Consider the following 19,971-nt stretch of genomic DNA (forward strand, 5'->3'; position numbering starts at 1 on the left):
TCATTGCTATTGGGTGTGAACTCGGAAGTGAGATTTTTAAATGCTCCCCATATAGGTATTCTAGTATGTAGCGAAGTTTGGAAACCTCTGATCCTCGAGTTGCTTATGTATTGGAGAAATGGTATACACAGTTGTTAGCTCTATGTTTATAGTGTCCTGCTACATGGAGAGCCTTTCTGTTAACTTCTTTTAAAATAACCCAACTTAAACCCAAACGAACAAACAACACAGTAGAGTTCTGAAAGAAACTGCACAATGTTCTTTGCTTCCTGAGCCACAGATAAACCATCCCGGTGAAGCCCTAGTTCTCCTCTGAAGCCATCCAGGTAACCAGCTACTACCGAGCAGTCACAGGCTGTGCATAGCTTTGCTGTAGGCCTTTGGGGGTGCATATCAAAGGTGGGTTCCATATAGTCCTTGATCCAGTAATTGTAGGCAAAGCATAGAGATCTGTAAGCAATTGAAATGAGGCTGGTAGTAAAATCTAAGTTTGCAAGGCTTAGGAGAATTTGAATGCATGTGATGGATTGCAGAGTGGTTGATGTTTGAGGACTGTGCTTCCTTAGATTTACAGGATAGGGAAGTAGATTTTGACATTTAGAGAAACCTCGGCAAAGGTGTGGAGGTAGAAAACAAGCCAGACTTGATTGGAAAGGAAGCATGGAGAAATGGAGAAGCAGGTACTCAGACATGTGCATTTCCTTGTGAAGGAGCTCGGCAAGAGGCTGGTGGGCCACAGAGTTGCAGGCTTAGACAAGTAAATAGGATGGTAGCCATGTGTGGGGTAACTTAGGAATTCTGCTCGGTTGGACTATTCCGTAGGGGAGGGAGCTGATTCAGGATGGTAGATTCTGCAGGGGTCAGGGAGCATGCATATAGGCGAGTGATTTAGCAGATGGAAAGGTGGTCACGTTTAGCGGTTGGTTGGACACTGAGGATCAGAGTTCTGCAATGAGTTTCACCTTCAAGGTTTAGTTTGGGAAACCAAAGATCTCAGGGAAACTCAGGGGTCCCTGGCAGACCTGATAACGTATGTCGGGATCACAAGGGGTACTTCTTGAAAATGCAGATTCCTGGGTTCATTCCAGCTCTGTTGAATCAGAATGGATCAAAGTGGCCAAGTTTCCCTGTGTCAGAAGCCAAGGGCAATTCAAATTTTACACACCTTGTAGGTGAATCCAAGGCAAATCCACAAGTTTTCACGTCTTGTTCACTCATCTCACTGTTTCATTTCTGGCCCTGCCTACTTAGTACTATCTCCATATGACTCCTAGTTTCTGGTGCTCTGTAGTAGTTTGTCCCTTTATGGGAAAAGACGGCATTATTCTCAGACAGTTTTACATGACCTTTCCCCCACGTTTTGACCTTGCTGAAAATAAACAGTACTGTGTAGCCACCATGACCTTTGGCTCTCATGATGGAGTCTGCTGTTCCGCCTGCATCTCTGGAAGAACATGATGGGCTCCTTCTCCTTTCTTCCTCCCAAGCCTCTGAAACACCAGCGACCCAGGGCTTCCTCGAGGATCCAGCACGTAAGCTGAGTTCTGAAGGATGAGGAGTGATTGTCTAGGTGCACGGATGTGGAGTGTCGGAAAGATTTTGGCAGAGGAAAGAGTGGGGGTTGAAGTGTAGATGTTTGAAAAAATGTGAAGCATCTGGAACCTAACTCATCATTACTGATGGTTACCAGAGGGGAGGGTTGTGGGGAGGTGGGTGCAAAAGATGGGAAGGGGATTAAGAAGTACAAACTTCCACTTATAAAATAAGTCACGGGGATGTAATGTACAGAATAGGGAGTGTAATCAACAATATAATAACTATGTATTGTGACAGATGGTTACGAGAATAGGTAATCTCTTCTTATGCTATTTAAATGTTGAATCACTAGGTTGTAAACCTGAAAATAATATGATATTGTAGTCCAACAAGAATTTTTCAAAAAGGAGTCCTTGGGTAAGAACAGAGGAGGGCATGAGAAGAGTGTGGGAGGAACAGAGGCACTCGGTCACCCTGAAGAAGGTGTACCTTTCTGTGGGATGATAAGGTTTAAGCCTTAAACCTTGTCAGGTTTAAGCCTCCAAGTGCTGCAGTAACAGAGACATTTTGGAAAGATTCTTAACCTATCTGACCCTTAGTTTCTATAAGAAAGTAACCAGGAAGTTCATTCACACTGTCTACCCCCAACCAAGTTTGTGAGGATGAAGGAGCTAATTTTTGTACATAGTAGATGTTCATTAAATGTATTTTCTTTATATTCTCTTTCCATCCTTCTCCCAAATTGTTTTAATTGTGAAATGCCCACATTCCTTATTTAACAGTTGTATTGCACGGCATTGCTATTGATTTCACATATTTATTTTATTTCTGGAATTTTACTCTTCCCTCTTCCCTTGGAGTGGAAAAAATGTCATATATTGCTTGCCTCTTGCACACATAGTAAACACTCAATAAGCAATTGCTTTTTGTTTGAGTATTCAGAGATTTGATTAAAATGTCACATTGGCAATATTATGTATTCCAACAATTTGTAAAATTATTGCAAAAATTTATTCTATATCAGTACTTTCAAATAACATGTAAATTGTTTTTATTTCTTTATGAATTTGTCAGCATCTTTCTGAATTCTGGGTAATATTTTACACATAGAAAGATGTATCATGTTACATGTGGAAGAGTATTATGGTTTTAGATCTTGGCGATTAACTAACATCATTTCCTTAAGTAAATAACTCTGTTTCCTAAAAAGGAACCAGCTCCCATGCCCAATACCTTGTCTTTTTCTGGAACTGCATGACACCTCATTTCTCAGGTGCATTCATTGTAAAATGTGCAAAAACAAAGTAAGACTCTTTTGCTTAAAAACTTCTTTTAGCTGCTATTTTTTAAATAGTCACTGTGATTTAAAACAAAATTTGTGTGCCACTTTTGTTTATGAAGCTTCCCTTAAAACAAAAAAAAATATGTGAATAATTTGAATATTCACTTTAATTTCTAGAGTATGGTATTAAAACGTCGGTCTAGGAAAGCTGTCAGTTATCAGATTCAACCTTGTAACAAGCTGTGAATTCATGGACTAGAAGTAGGAAGCCACATCTAAGATGTGACAGTCTTAGATTTGTCGCACGTAAAAGTAAATTTCTCTTTCTTTGAAAAGCAAACTTTTACATTTTTGGAAAATCTTTCTGAAGTTGAGTTGAGGAATTTTCTGCTTCCAGAGCATTTCTGGAATTGTATGGGGCTCCAAGATGGGCCCGAAATAAGATGATAATCTTGAGTTTCAGTATTAATCTTTGTGGGAAGGAAGATGCCCAAAGTGAACTTGCAATAATATATTTTACCATGACTGTACATTAGTCTTAAATTGCTAAGGGCAAATGACGTGCAACACGAAGAAGGTGGAGAATAGCCGTCCCCAAAAAATTCACAGCAAGTGAGTTTCTTGCTCGCTGTCTCTTTTTTAATCCTAATGGGTGTGAGATGAATGTGGGTGGACACAGGACAGTCTTCTGTGGGAGGGAGCTGAAGAGTCTTGTGCTGTCGGCAAAAATGCAAATGCAGAACTGAAATACTAAATCCAGGCAAGTCAGGACTGATGCTTCATTTTCTCAATTAGCAGTCTTACTTGTTTTAGGCACAAATAAGCTTCCAAAGCTATTAGTTTCTAAATGAATGGTTGAGTAAGATTAATAGGGACAAGTGGCTTAACCACCTTGCTACAGAGCAGGCGGGCTAGTAGGTTTGGTGTGTTTGGTTGAAATTCTGGTGAGATGTGGGGCATTTGATGGTAAGGCTCTAGAGGCACTTAGCACAGTGGTGCAAAGCATCAGCTCAAAAGTCAGTCTGGGTTGGAATCTGTTTCACCGCTTATTAACTCTGCAACTGTGCTAGTAATGTAACCTCTCTGTTTCTTGATTTTATCTCGTGTAATAAGGGCTAATGGTACTAGTATCCTTCGTAGGGTTGTTGTGAGAATTAAGAGAATGCTTGGGGCATTGGCACATATTGAGTGCTGAGTAAATGTCAGTTGCTTATTTAAGAGAAAAATCTATTAATTGAGGCTAATCCTAGTTACGTTGTCCCACTATTGATTTAAGACTCTTGGAACACCGAGACACTTGGTATAGTTTTTTTAAAAGAGTAATTTATGGGACGGCCGGATGACTCAGTGGGTGAGAGCACGTGCTCTCAACAACAAGGTTGCCGGTTCGACTTCCGCAAGGGTTGGTGGGCTGCGCCCCCTGCAACTAAGATTGGACAGGGCTCCTTGAGCTGAGCTGCCGCGGGGCTGCAAAATGGCATCTGGACCTGGAGCTGAGCTGCACCCTCCACAACTAAGATTGAAAGGATAATGACTTGACTTAGAGCTGATGGGTCCTGGGAAAAAGGGACCCAGTAAAGTCCTATTCCCTTCCCCAATAAAATCTTTTTTAAAAAAGAGAGTAATTTACATAGGGAGATAAATCACCGGGGAGTTCACTCTATCCAGTAATGTTATGTCGCTCTTGTGTAACAAGCAGCCAAATTAACTGGTTTGGCTTTCAGCCTTCTGTTGCTCAGAGTCCTGTGGGCACTTGAGCAATAACATTGCCCGGGCAGTGAAGGAAAGGGAAGAAGCTCAAGAGGAAGACCATGGCTTTTAGATTATCTCACGCTTTCCAAAAAAAAGAAAAGATTGTCCAGGATTGCTTAACATTGATTTAGTCCCTGATGCCGCAGCTGCTCTGAGGTGGAGAGGCAGATGGCAGCAGTGAGTCACCATTAGGGCTTTTCTCATATTCTGATCTCTGTAGAGAAAGGATGAAAGAAGTGTTGCGAAACAGGGCAACTGCCAACTGTTGCCCTGACTTTGAGTCTCTTTACTGACTTATATAGAAGTAAAGTTTTGCGACTACTTAAGTTTCAGCTGTATGAGTAATGAGTTTGAAAATAAAATATACCTTTATGTAGCTGTCCCCTCCATTCCAGCTTGTTTCAATACTTACTCCGGGGCATGCATGTGTTAAGTGGGCTATAGTTAACACTTTTGGGGTGTTTCCTACAGGAAAGAGACTAGAGGAAAAAATAGTAGAGATATAGTTCTTTTTCTTAAAGATTAGCTTCAGTCTCGTTTCAAAACAGTGACTTCTGAGATTTTATTCTACTTTTACGGAAACAAGTTATTCTGCATAGTTTCATGGAGACTTGTAGAATACACAAGACTCCAGGATCAGAGAGGAAGGATGTTTTGTTCTTGTCAGGAACCACAGTATTCTGTTTTGTGTTGGTGCCATGAGCCAAGAGTCCCTAGGGTAACACAGAGAGGGTCAGATGATACTTGTGTGCACAGTGGGTTGTGCTACAGAAGAAAAGAACTCTGAACTTTGGAAACTGGACTCTTTTATCATGGTGGGCGAGCATGTCTGTCCTTTGCTCTAGATGGAGACACTATTTCTATTTTCCCAAACTGCGCATGTACCTGCTCTTTGCTCCAGAGGGAGATACTGGAATAGATGGTGTTCACCCACTTGGGGTGTTGGTGCAGAGCTGAGTGGGGTGAGTACGAGGTGAGAAGATGCTCTGAGCCGTCGAGGCCTGGGTGTGGCAGATTCCAGGTGCTGGGTTGCATATTTGCCCCAGTCCTGCAGGCAGTAGTGAGAAACTGCCAGACTCGAGCAGGGGTGTGTTTAGATCTCTGATAGGAAGCGGAGTTGTTGAAAGTGGGGTGGGTGGGGGAGATGGGAGGCAGGGTGGCTGGTTGGAATTTCAGAAATAATCCAGGTAAGAGATGATGGAGGTTTAAACTAGGCCATGGGTAATGGACTGAAGAGATGGATAGGAAGAGTTTTGCAGAAAAACAGAATCTGGTGACCTATTGGATATAGGAGGTAAGGAAAAGGAAAAGTAAAACCTGACTCTAAGCTTTCCAACCCAGATAAATGAGGACAAGTTTGACTAAGACAGAGAATGCAAGAGGAACAATAAATTTGGAAGGGATATAGTTTGGTTGGTTTTGGCTATGCTGAATTCGAGGTGCCTGTGCCATTTCCATCAGAAGTAGACTGAAGGCAGCAGGAAAGATGGTGGCCATCATTTTCAAAGAGGCAAAGTTTTGAGTGTCAGAAAGTCATTCAGGTAGATGGTGAGGTAAGAAGATAATGGGGCAAAGGGCTGAATATTTGGGGATCTTTGCATTTAGGAATGAGCGGAAGAAGAATGAAAGAGATAGGACAGTCAAAGGGGTAGTTGGAGAATCAAGAGAATGTTGTGTGAAGGAAGCCACAAGCAGGGTGATTTCAAGGAGGAGGTCAACTGTGTCAAATACTGTAGAACATTCAGGTAGGAGGGGGACCAAGAAACAGGGAATGGCTTCAGTGGTTTGGAAGGCAAGAGGCTAGAAAACAGCCAAGTTGTGTAGGTTGTACTTCTTACGTGTTGTTCGCACAAGAACCCTATGAGACAGTGGAGTTTCTCCATTTTACGGGAGCAGCTGAAGTGGAGAGAGACATCACTTGACTTGTGTAAGTCTCAGAGCTACAGAGCACCAGACTACAACTCAAATCTAAACTGAGTTTTTAATGCTGGTGCTTTTAACCGCAGTGAACATGAGGAGATGGAGACTCTGCCGGCTGATCTTCTGAAGATGTTGGACATGAACGAAAGAGTAAAGAGCAGACATATTTTTTTAAAAGAGCAAAGGTGATTTGAAACTGTAGAGAATAGGGAAGGGAAAAGGATGGGCGTAAGTATCTCTGAAGTGCTCACCTAGGTTTGGGATGAAGCCTTTTGGAAGGTACACATTCCTTCTCTCCATCTTTCCATACAAACCCAGTCATGGACCTCTGCAGGTGCACCGTCAGCCCGGGGAGGATTTCCTCCCTTTGCTGGAAATCTCTGCAACACTTTCAGGAAGTCTCTTCATGGCAGGCATAATGTCATTGTGGAATCTGCATCTTACCATATTTAAAATCCTAATATATAGCATTTTATGTTTTCTGAGTATTTCCTGTCCTCTTTCTCCCAGACCCTACAGAACCCAGTAGGCAGTTGAGCTGATACATCTCATCTATTAGGATTAAGTGCATTGAGGAGTCAGGCTTAGAACCAGCTAAGGGTAAACCTGACAGGTCACAGGACTAGAAAGCAGCAGAGCTGGGATTCAGATGCTGATCTTCTGACTCTAAGTCAGAACTATCCTGTGGAAGGAGAGAGTGAAAGATCTGATTGACAGCACAACCTAGTGGTGCGGGGGAGCTGAATTCTGCCGGATGGCGCAGACAGAGGTCGTGAGATACTTCTGTCCCCAAGGAAAGAAAGAGGGCCCTATTGAATGAGTCCTCACTAGTGCCGCTGTTAGATCCTGGGAAGTGAGACACCAGACCTCTGGGGTGAGTTTGGGACCTCGAGTGTCACAGTGAAAGAGGAAATTCCCTGCTATTCTGTAGCTTTCCTCCAGCCGTGGTCTAGGTAGCCTGCCCACTGCCTCCAGTTGTACAGAAACAGCAGCAAGTCTAAAGGATGTCTGGTTCTGAAGCAGAAATTCTTTCTCTTGTATTGGTTAGAAACTGGAATTGAGGTTAGCCACCCAGAGTATTGGAAATATTCTGAACCCAATACAAAGGTAGCAGCTAGTAAACCAAACACGCTTTGTATTTGAGACTCGAATCTGAGAACATGAAAATTAGAGTCAAGCCTAGATGTGCCCGAAGAGTCCTGAAATGATCAGTTCTTCCAAAAATATTGGATTGCATCTGAACTTGGAGAATTGCCTTGTGCTTTTTTGATAGTTCTCACTTAGGCTGGGACGGGAAGCAGTAACGGAAGTGGGTGTGATGGCACAGCTGCCCTCGAGTGCCAAGCTGTTGGATTTCAGAGCTCAGTCTCCGGTTGGTTCGGGTGTGGGAAGACCCTGTGAATGAAACCATAAGCCCTGTGCTCACAGTGCCTGCTGGTGGGGAAGCTGATCATCACAGTACAGATGTGGATTTGTGGGAAAAGAGGCTGAAGGCCAAGGTGAAAGTGAAAGCAAGATTTCATAGGAAGGGAAAATGCAGATTAGTTCCTGGCAAATAGTAGCTATCTGTAATGTTTTTCTCTCTGCTGCTCAAATAATTATCATCCAGGGGAGAAATTCCAAGTGTTATTGGTGAGCAGGAATTTTTTTATTTTCCATGACTCATTCATATTAAATAAACATTGACTTGCTTCCCAACATGTGCTTCATTTTATGAAAGTGGGCTGTTATTAATTTGGGGAAGGTATTCTATAATGTTGTAAAGATTTTGTTGGGTATCCGATGGACATGCGTCCTATTTGGGAGACCACCTCAGGGATACTGTGGATACCTGATCATGGCATTGTACATCAGAAGCTAAACATTAATGAATGCCAACTATAATTTTATATATATAATGTGATGGTTCAGTGTGAGGTCGGAGGGATAGTGGATGGGGGGAGGGGGGTTCACAGTATGAGGGATATAAATGATGAACGTCTAAGTATTACCTTGTTTTGTACACCTGAAACTAATAAATAAATTAATTAATTAAAAAAAAAAAAAAAAAAAAAAGAAAGTGGGCTGTAGACTAGATGCCTTGATTAGGGTGACTTTTATATTTATTGTGCCTAATATTTTGATATTAATTTTGAATTTTATGCTCAAAGATTTTAATGAGTGCTTGTTATGGGAGGCCCATGCAGGTGCTTTACAAACATTACTTTCTTTAATTTCCACAACGACCACATTCTATCATTAACTTCATTTTCCAGGTAAAGAAGCGGAGACAGAGATTCACTTGCCAGGTCACACCACCAGGAAGTAGAGTTGGAAGTTTCCCAGATACCAGTAACCTTAATTTGTAATGCAAGTTAACTTGTAACTTATATCTTACAAACTTAACAAATTTTTGTTTCCAGGATATGCTTTTCTTTTTTTTTTTTATGAGGGGATGATCTAGAAAGGTTAAAATATTACTATCATTTTGAGCGTCTTACCTTTGCAGAGCTATAATTAATCCTCTAAGTGTCCCAGGGCTTAGAAATGTTTTTACCCTGCTTTTTGTAGTATTGAATGCATTATATGTGTTAAAGTAATGCATTCTTCTTCCAAAGTTTTCGAATTCTATAATTCTATAAATGCAATATGTTACATTTTTGATGTTGAATATTATGTCCCTCTGATGGAATAGAGAAATCATTCTTGGTTCTGTCTGCTTATATTTAAAAATAATGTAAACATGCATTTTGGACAGAACTTTAAAATGTTATGAATTGCCCAGTTTCTTGAAAGGGTATCTGTATCTGAACGTGTTTATTTTCATGTAACTCAGCACAGTGGATAGTCTGGAAAGTGCTTGTTATACTTAAAGAAACATTTAAACATAGTGTCTATTGAGGATTCGTTATAAATACATGTAAGGGACACATTGTGAAATTTAGGTAATTCGCCTGTGACCTGAAACAATGTTCATGCGTCTCATCATTGCTTCCCTTTGAGTTACCTTTCCAGCATATCATTCACCTTTTTGCTTAGCATTTCCTCACCAGTTTCTCCTGATCATTTCACCTGTAGTGCTTTTCTCCTTCTATTTTCAAGAATCTTTCAAGATTAGTTAATATTTATAACCATCTATAAATATATAGTTATGAAACATACTTACAATAATGAGTAATGTTTATATGTGCATAATAGTGCGTGTGCGTCCATTCCATAGCCCATAGGAGAATTTGTCTTTGCAGTGCTGGTGGGCTATGTAAACCTGTATTTGTACTTATGCGTACACATGTATATATGTGCACATGTTCCTCACTACTAGTATGTCGCAGACTGGGGGTGTAAATCCTTTGAGTGTGAACAGGAACATTAATGACTTTTCATCCCTGTTGTCAGCACGCACCAGTGCAAAGAAACGATTCATTCCTCCACAAATATTGATCAATGACCTCGTTCTATGCCACGTACTCTGCTTGTTGTTGCTAGACGAGAGGTGAATAAGCGTTAGTTTCTAGACCCATGGAAGGTGGGTCTTCGGGAAAAAAAGACCCATTTAATGCTGTGGACTCACAGTTGTAAAATTAGTTTTTAATAATTGTGTACTTACTACCATCAAAAGTGTTTCACTTTGAGCCTTACTCCTTTATATTGTTATAGCTGTGTTTTCTAGTTATAAATAACCTTTTATGTCTCTTAATGTTCTTGCCATATCCCTTTATTAGTCAACGATCAACTTATTATTCATTTATTCAGTTCATTCACTCATTTATTCACTTCATGCGTTACATCTATGCCATGTGCCGAGGACCATGCAAAATATTAAGACCCCTGAGCTATCAGTTATAGACTCTCTTACTGAAACCAAAAAGGAAAAAAAGGAAAAATTTTGTTGGTCATTTGGTTCCAAGTTGCTCTTTCAATTTTCTTTCTTTTTAAATTTTACGCTACGTCTTCATTTTACTCTACTTTTACTCTATTCAGTATCTAAAGTACAGTAAGTGCTCAATAATTCTCATGATGTGTAATTTTTAGCTTGTTATTTTCTCCTTTATTTCCCATTTCACCTTCCTTTCATTTTGTATTTCCTCTGTTTGCTTTTCGCGTGTGTCTGTTTTCTCCCTTCTGCTTCCTTTCACTGCCACTTTGTTTCCTTCTTACCATAATTACTTGCCCGTGTTAGCCACTCCAGTCTTTTCTCTACCTCTGTTGTTGAACTGAATTCCTCAGTCCTTTTACGTTTTATCTTCCTTTGGCATCTAATTGTCTCCTGTGCATCTCCCGCCCACCTGATAGGCCTACTGGTGGTCAGTGGTTCCACACAGGTGTTTTCTGGACTGACTAGATTGGCGCTAATGGTGTCATTTGGGTTCTGAAAGGGAAACAAAACAGTTGGGCAGTTCCTACTTCTTGACCCTCTCCTCCAGGAAGACACGGGTAGTAAGCACTACATGACAGTGCGGTGTGAGATTGAAGGATAAGACCTCCGATTTCACTTTCCTCACTTTGCCCAGGGACAGATGTCATCACCTGCTCATCACTGTAATGGACAACACTTACCTTTTCTTGACTACCGATCAGAACTAATCTTATTTGTTTAAAATAAAATACTTGGGTCTATACACACTTTGACCTGATGATATCAGTGAGCCTTGATATCCTGGAAACGTTTCAATAACTTGTCTATCTTAACTTTAAGTTTACATTTCCTAACTGTAATGTCTGTTTTGGCCCAAGTCCAACATCTAGCTGTAGTCCTCTATCAATTTCAAGTCAAATCAACCTAGTCATACCTATTTTGTATCCAACTATTTTACGCAAAGCTAACAACACAACAAAAAAACCCAAGGTTGACCTCTTATCCTTCCAGTTAATATCTCTGTGTGTTTAGGGGAGAGAACATACAACACATGTCCCCAATTTTTAATCTGAAAATTGTGAGGTTGGATGAATTTTAGAATTTAGGGTTTTTTTTGTGTGTGTTTTTTTTTTAATTTAAAAAGGTAATAAAGAACATATACTGTATAGTATGTAACGTCTTCAGATAGGTTTGTGTGAAAATTACTTTTAACATGCTGAAGTAGGAACACTCATAGTGAGTGGGAGAAAAATAAGGAAATAACCTGATATCAGTTCAAACATTCAGATTTTTGATTTTGGAAATTATGAATAAGAGATTGTAGGCTAGTTAAAAAATGTAAGTGTTAAAAAGGAATTAATTATGTATCACCTTCAGAATAAGGGAATATCACTGTGGGCTGGTGTCAGACAAGATGGGATTCTATCTGGTTTTGAAGATCTGGATGAGACTTTATTTTGCTCACTATTGAATCTTGGGCAGCTAGATTAGCACTTGTCTCACATTTGATGAATAAAAATTTGACAGATGAGTAATTTCTGGGGAGAAGGGGAAGGACATTCCTGTCAGAAGAGATGTCCACCTGAACGTAGCCGTGGAGGAGGGAAGGCATTTGGTTGTTTGTGGGTGAGAGTCGGGTCTCCTCTGATTACGGGGAATACTCGGCAATCAATGTGGGTACGTGAGGTGGGACCCATCATGGATGTTTATGTGTTTATGCCTTACATACTTGTTCGGCTGAGGAATTTAGGTTTGATCTGATGGCTTACTCTTAAGTGGGGATGGAAGATACTTTAGATAATCAAAGTGGTTTGAAAACTAAAAAAAAGATACAAAAAAAGATGGTGTTCAAAGGGATTATGGATGTGTGTTTCCTGCAAGGGTGCTTTAATAAATGTGTGTACATCAAGTTTAAGGCTGTGTTGAAGAAGCAGAGATTATTCTGAAGTGTGAAGAAAATGTAGACCTTGACCTATTGAATTTGGAAAGTGACAGGGAGAAAAAGAGAAAATTTAAAATTCTAATACTTAGTGATTAGCAACAGTGATCCTTTTGGCTGAAAGGGAAATTTAGAGAAGCTGGAGAGGATATGATAGACCCACTGAGATGATTGGGCATAGTGACTGGTTTACAGTCTCTAAATGTATTTATTTGATATCTTTCTTGTGACTGTGTGTGTTTAGAGATATAAGGTATGTTCCAATTTTCTCAGTCCAGAGCTTCTAAGAACAATGTAATAAGAAACAAAATTCTACACGACGTGAATATATGTGTTTCACATGCTATTTCCAAGTGGCTTTTGTACAAGGTTTACTTAAATCATTTTAAAAAAGTAAAATCTGTGTTGAGTAGCATCAATTCCCCCTTGCACCTTTTGGTTTGCATTAGCAATTAACTGCTGCTCTCAGGATGATGAATTTGAACTTAGTCAATTATGTGATAGTAATTACCAGTACAGAGGGATTATTATTGCTGAAATAGCATTGTTATTTCATTTCTCCATATATTTCAGGCACTTCTCATAGAGGTGTGTTTGTTTGACTGCAGAATGTTCCACGCTCTTTTGGCTTCTGGCACTGAGGTCAAACTCTTTTAGGTCTCTTAAATAGAGTAGTAGTTGAGACAATACTGCCATTTCCATCCATTTGCGACAACATGGATGGATCTTGAGATTATGATGCTGAGCGAAATAAGTCAGAAAAAGTTGAGAGCCACATGACTTCACTCATATGTGGGATATAAAACTGAATGCAGCAAAGGACAAGACAAGCAAACGAAAACTCACAGATAAACAACAGTGGTTACCGAGGGTAAGTGGGGAGGAGGGAGATAGAAGAGGGTCAAATATATGGTGATGGAAGGAGAACTGACTCTGGGTGGTGAACACACAATGTGGTATTGTAGGTGATGTGTTATAGAATTGTATACCTGAAACCTATGTGATTTTACTAAGCATTGTCACCTCCAATAAATTTAATAGAAAAATAAAGAGTAGTATTGGAGAAAAAGAAGTCTTTTAGTATTTTAAACTGTCTGGAGATGGCCATCTGGCGTCTAGGAGATGGAAGGAATGAGGCTCAGTCTTTCTCCTGTAGCAGGGAGATTTTTGTGTTTTTTGACAGTTTTCCTTCCTTTTTTCCAACTCCTGGCAGGACTGACCTGCATTTTTATCCCTTCTCGTAGTCAGTGAGCATTCCCCATCAAGAAGGGGCCTCTGCCTCTTTGATTTCGTCAGCATTCTGAATAGACCTGTATAGACTGAAGGGCTTGCTTTTACTCGTCTGGTTCTTAGTCTGTTGAGTAATTGAGAGAGAAGGTGTATCAGATTGCCACGGCTGCCGTACTAAGGTACCACATACAGGGTGGCTTAACCAACAGGACTTCATTCTCACGATTCTTGGGGCCAGACTAACGTGTCGGCAGAGAAGATTTCTTCTGTGGCCTCTCTCCTTGGCTTGTGGATGGCCGTCTTCTCTCTATGTCTTCCCATGGTCTTCCCGCTGTATGTCTGTGTCCTTCCCTCTTCTTACACATATACCAGTTGTATTACTGGATGAGGGCCTCCCCTAATCGCCTCATTTTAACTTAATCCCCCCTTTTAAAGACCTTTTTTCTACATATGGTTACATTCTGAGGCACTGTGGGTTAGGACCGCAACATAAGCATTTGGGGAGGGGGGCAGCGTTCAGCCCATAACAGACAGACAAATAGGGTACGTGAAAAGCTTTAAAAATGAAAGGCGAAAAAGAAGGAAAACAAACACTCGTTTTTGCAAGGAATCATGAAAGCTCTTGTGTGTGCAGTGCTTTGGAGCTGACAACTTAGGTTGGTATCGACTCATTTCCCTCCCCCCATAACACAGGTAGAATGCTGCGTGTGATCCTGGGCAGCGTGGAGACTCAGTTTCCTGTCCTGCCCGAAGCCTCAGAGCTTAGGAGCCAGTGTACTGTGATTCGAATTCAGTTCTTTAGACTCTTCTTTGTATTTTTATCATTACCCCATGTGGGGAGGCAAAAAGGAAGTAGGTTTCCTTGGACAAATTCCATGGCCTCAGTTTGTTGTGTTGTTTTGTTTTGGAAACTGGGGATTAGAGGCATCATCTCCTTGTCAGCCAGTCATGTTCTCCCGAGCTTTAACATTTGTAGTGCAGAAAGTAAACACACAGGCAGAAAGCGGTGGCAACTTTTTTGAGAAATAAAGATGATAAGTCACATTTTCTGGAAGTCATTATTTCACTGTGAACATTTGCGAGTATAAAAAAAAGTAGAGGGAGTGAGACAATGAACTCTAGTATTCTTATCTTTCAGACTCAACATTTACCAAGATTTTGCTACTCTTCCTTCATCCATCCCTTCCTCTCAAAGCACGTGTAAGACAGGTTACTTTCACTCCTTTTTGTATGTAACTTAAAAAGTATGGACAATTTCTCACGCAACCTTCATGCCGCTCAGAGTTTCCTGACGGCCTCCAAAGGTCCCTTTGCAATTGGTTTGTTCAGATCTGTATGTATCAAAACAAGGCTGTGTGTTCAACATGCTAAGTCATATTTGACCTGACATTTTCTTGCCTTTGTTTCTGATCTGTGTGCTCAGGGATACTTTGTTTTCAGGTCTCTCTGCAGAGAGAGAATGCAGTGATTTGGTTCATTTTGATGTTTAGTTTGTGGTGATACTTGATATTTCAAAGCTTCTCATTGGACAGTGCATGTAACAGCCCTTAAAAACAAAAACAGTTCTGCCTCAGTTTTGAATGCATTTCCATGGTCTTTAGGAATCATCAAACAACAGTTTCTTTTTATGTGCTAATCAGCACCATATTGTTTTTCAAAGCGAATTTCCTTTTTCAAGAAACGTGTCAAGGATAAGGAAGCATAATAAACATGAAGGTAACAGCGCATCTTCACACATTGTGTTGGTATACATGAGCAATACTTAACTAACTTCATTAACATTGACTCATTACATTTGGTCCGTACGGAACATTGTTTTATGAGATTATTTTCCAACCATAACTCATGAATATCAAGCTGCTAGAACAAGTTGGTAAACACTTGCTTTTGTCAAACGTTATTTTTAGCGTCAACAGGAGCGCTGCTGTTGTGAATTAGCAAAGATTCTGAATGCAACTGTTTGTTGACAGCTTTTTGCATGTGACAGTCTTGTATTTTGTTAACATTTTGTCTCTTTCAATAGGTATAAATGACCAAGGATTGTACAGAGTTGTGGGGGTGAGTTCAAAGGTCCAGAGACTTCTCAGTATGTTGATGGGTATGCTTCTTTTCTAATCATTTTCCATGCATTATTTGTTTATGTTCATTGACGTCACAAGTTAATATTTCATAGTAACTTACAGCGTGCTTGTGAATCCATTCTTTTCTTCTACTGCCTAAATTAGTTTTCTCCCAGTTAACTCAGAGAAGTGGACGCTAGTGTTTGCGTCAGCTCAGATTATCCACTTCCTTTCGACTTCCTAAAAAATGGAAGGGAAAAAAATGTGGCTCATGGGTGAATGTCTACGTCTGCTTCTTTCTCAGAGGAAAGTAGCAGCCAGGCCTCTGCGACTTGCGTGGCTTCCAAATTGGCTTTCCAGAGTCTTGACAGTACGTTTGATTGGACAAGACCACTGGGACTCGCTCATTTTTATGGAGCTTCCAAAACTGTCATTTGACAGCACGGGTCTGGTTCTCAGGGATTCATTGGTATTCACAGGGACTTGTTTGTAGTTTGCACCAGGCTCTTCTCCAGAACCATGCATGCTCCATCTGTGCTGATAACACAGTGTTCTTTGGCATTGCAGACTAGAGGAAGCCAGAAAGTGAATTCATTTCATTACCCCAGACATTATGGGGATGACAAAGCGCTTTTACATTACACACTGCTGTCACTTCCGTGCCACCTGTAAGAAGTCCCCCTTCTCTCCCCACCTCAAAGCAGACTCCCTCTTGAGCCATGATAACTCATCAGGCTTGAGGGACTGTATGTCATTATGACCTTGCTGAATGCTAATTAACTTGATATGTCATCACTTTAATCGACATTAGCAGTGCCCTCAGGTATATTATCATTATAAGTCTGTGTCTTAAAGCATTGCAGCAAAGACTGGTTTTTGGGAGGCAGAAACCAAGATGAATAAAATCAACTGAGATATTACCTATAGGATTGCTTATCTGGCTGTATTTGAATTAAGGACTTAATAAGCAGCCACCTCTTTTTTAGCTGTTAACCACGGGAAAAAGCCGCCCGTCATCAGTTGGAGAGCCTTATTCAAATACATTCACTTTCATGAGCTGTTTTTATTTTCTGCCTCTCTGGATTAACTTGGGTGTACAATCTTGGCAGTCACATTTTCCTTTTTACCATTGGCAGTCTCCAAATTAAATAGACACAGGTTGCCAGTGGTGCAGTAGCAGCTGGAAGAGTTTAATGGGACTATAGCATCTGCTTTTAGTTAATTTTAAAATTAGAAACACTTCTCTCATTTCCAAGATGGTATTATGATGATTAGAACTAGAAGAGTCTTGCTATCAGAAGGGCGGGACTATGGCTGAAGGGTGCCCTGTGGCATTCAATTGGCCCTGATGATCCTAGCGTTACTTTTATTATCTCCTTATTCATGTTCAAAGGCAGTTTAAACAAGGCTGTCTCTGTGGTCGCCCTGAAGTGTGAAGCTGTCCCCAAATTTGTTCTTAATCTCGTAAAATCCCACAGGATCTGCCTCCCTGACCTCAGGTGCTGGTTTCCTCTGCTCATGGGAAATGTCTCATTGACAGTCCTTCACTTATAAGGTGTTTTAAAATATCCAAGCCCTCAAAAATTCATGACCTGGAAAACTGTTTTTCAGTTACCATGAGACTCAGAGTAGAGAAGTCCAGGACACAAGCATGACACAGCCTCGCTTATGTTGCTGGCAAAGGAAACGCTGTGTTTTCAGTACTATTCTGCAAACAGAGGAAGTTAGAAAATTGCCAGGAGGGGCAGATACTGGCTTGTTATTTTTTTATTAAGTATTAATTTACTTAAGGGTGCTATGCAATATATATTATTTAATCTATAAATAATTCCTAGTATACATTTAAAATTGTCCACAAACTTTGGATTTTTATTAGCGTTGATATTATTTTCTCATCCCTTTGTTACCAACTCAAACTTCAGCTCTTAACAAAATGGATTTATTCACTATTTCCTAGTACGTTTAAGATTTCCTTAAGATGTATCTTTACTTTCATCCTGATCCAGCAGGTGTTCAACTTGGAATGATTTATACCTCTTCCCCCCCAAAAAAAGGATTTTAGAGTTTCTGAACAGTTGTGTATATGCTACCCCATAGATTTTCTTTCTCTCCAACTTTGCCCACCTCTCTACATTATTTTAAGGTTATGTATCTGAAAGAGAAAAACATTGGGTGCGTCTGCCAGATGTTTAACTTTGCACTTTTAAACCAATCGATGTTTTTCCTCCTCTAGACAATTAATTTTGATACTTTTGCCCATTTGTGGTACTGTGCAGTTATTTTTTTTTTTTTAAGTTACTCGGCCAGGTAATGTTTATTTCAAATTTGATTTTTTTCAAAGTACATTTTGTTTGTAATGCATTTTTCGTTGTATACATGAAAAAATAATATAGTTTGTAAGTATCTGAGAAAACATTCCAAGCCATTTCATACTTTTTGAGAAGAACGTCCATTTAGTTAGTTCTCTTCAGTTCTTGAGAACTACTTATTTACTTCGGTATTATTTGTCTGCTGGTGTTTTCGCATAACATATTTTTGCATTGTTTAAAATATCTGAAGTATCCTTTAAATCTTCATGTGTAAAGGTTTGTGATGATTTCTAAGAAAAGGATACATACTTAAATCTTGTATGATTTCTTTTCTTGTTTCCTTTTTCAGTGTGTCTTCCCCCTTTACATTGAAAATAGGGGGAAAAATATGTTTCTATTAGTCCTTCTTCTCCTCCCTTTTCCCCTCCTTTCTGGCTGCCAACATGAAATATTAATGGCAGTGACCATAGAAAGTTTCTAAATGGTCAAGTCATTTGTACTCCTCCAGGCCAGGTACAGGTGTGGGCAGCTGCCCTCCTCCCCATGGACTTGAGAATTGTTGGCTTTCTTAGTTGTCTTCTATCCTGGGAGCGGAAGGTAGCCATCTGCTGGATTTCCAGCAGCCTCCCAGCTCTCCCTGCGCCAAGCTTCTTAAGTTTCCAAAAGAAAAGTGCCCAAATGAGCAGTTGCCTTCCTTCCCTTTACACGGCATTTTCCTGTACTTCCCCGTTTGCTCTATCACAGCACAAACACAATCTTGCAAAAGTTTTTGGTTTTTTGGGAACAGTTGGGGGACGCAGGGATAAATATCACGTGAGGTATCTTTGGGTGAGTCATGGGTTTTTAGTAAATTGGGTGAGAATGTAACCGATCAATTACAATAATTATTGGTAGTTTGGAACTGAGATTTATTAGAATTGTTATATTATGTCTTTTTTCCCCACTTTAGAATTAAAACATCAGAGTAGGGAGGGGAAATTGTGAGAAAACATGAGAGCAGCTTATGTGTGCTGGTGAATTTGGTGGTGATTTCTATAAGTGTCATTTGTAAAAAAAGGTGGGGTGATTTTAAATTTAGACATAGAACTACAGAAAACAATAAGTAATTCATAAGTGCTTTACTTTTAAAATATCACCTTGTTTACTTTGTAGGACAACTTTTTCACATAGATTGGTGGAAGAGTAAACTAACATAGCTGAAAAAAATTCAAATTTTGGATTATAAAGTATATTTTCAAAATTCATTTCCATCACTGTGCTTAAGTGCTTTAAAAATGAGACCTGAGTCAGTATTAGGTCAGTAGGATGCCAACACTTGCATTTAGGTTGGGCTGAAAATTTCCAGTTTCAAAAAAATGACCCCTGGTTAGAAAATCATGAAACATTAATCCAAGTGAAAAATCAACTATTTGTATCTGTGCTTGTTAATTTAGATTTTTAAGTAATCCATGAGGTGGTTTCCCTTGGTCAGAAAGGAAGCAAAATTTGCACCTTCTTTACGATAGAACATATATTCTGATTGAACACTCAAATGCATGGTAGGTTGGAATTCCAAATAAGCTATTGACAATTTACTTCGTCCCAGTACATCCACTGATTATAAAGAACTGCTAGAGATGATTGAGTTATTTGAAAACAGTGAAAATTTAATGGAGGATTAGTACCCTAGACACAATGTAGTCATTAGCTTCTGATGTAACAGCTACTTTTGATTCAATGAATTCAAAGGATGGCTTATTTTTCCATAGAAAGAATATGATTCTCAAACTACATAATGATAATTTGGTAGAAAGCTGAACATAAAAGATTTCCTTTAGAGGCCTTTTTCTTTAGAAGGATTTAAACTTGGTGATTTTCTGGGAGCCAGTTGATTGAAAATGTTATCTGACTTGTATGTTAAAATGAGGTTTAAATAATTAATTTAATGAGAGAGAATATTCAGTTACTGAAGTAATTGGTTGGCAAAGCCTTTAGAACAGAATTATTTAGTCCCAGTTATAAAGGATTGCACCTTTAATCAGGGTGCTTAATTTGATTTCTTGAATGTACCTGTGGCTTGTCTGACAAGCTCAGTAAAAAATGAGTTCTGAATTGCAGGAACTGATCAA

The 19,971-nt window shown here is 39.7% G+C and overlaps 1 protein-coding gene across 5 annotated transcripts in view; it reads left to right on the forward strand.

Moving 5' to 3' along the window:
* Positions 1–19,971, forward strand: part of ARHGAP10 (Rho GTPase activating protein 10) — a 242,171-nt gene that overhangs the window by 134,883 nt on the left and 87,317 nt on the right. For 4 of the 5 annotated variants that reach the window (XM_081077090.1, XM_081077086.1, XM_081077089.1 and 1 more), the window contains exon 14: positions 15,518–15,592. The exons of the other annotated variant lie outside the window; for it this stretch is intronic. In XM_081077090.1, the coding sequence (XP_080933216.1) occupies positions 15,518–15,592 (75 nt within the window). The remainder of the gene's footprint in view (positions 1–15,517; positions 15,593–19,971) is intronic. 5 annotated transcript variants of the gene reach the window in all.

Source organism: Rhinolophus hipposideros (genome assembly GCF_964194185.1).
Source record: "Rhinolophus hipposideros genome assembly, chromosome: 16".
Classification (NCBI taxonomy): domain Eukaryota; kingdom Metazoa; phylum Chordata; class Mammalia; order Chiroptera; family Rhinolophidae; genus Rhinolophus; species Rhinolophus hipposideros.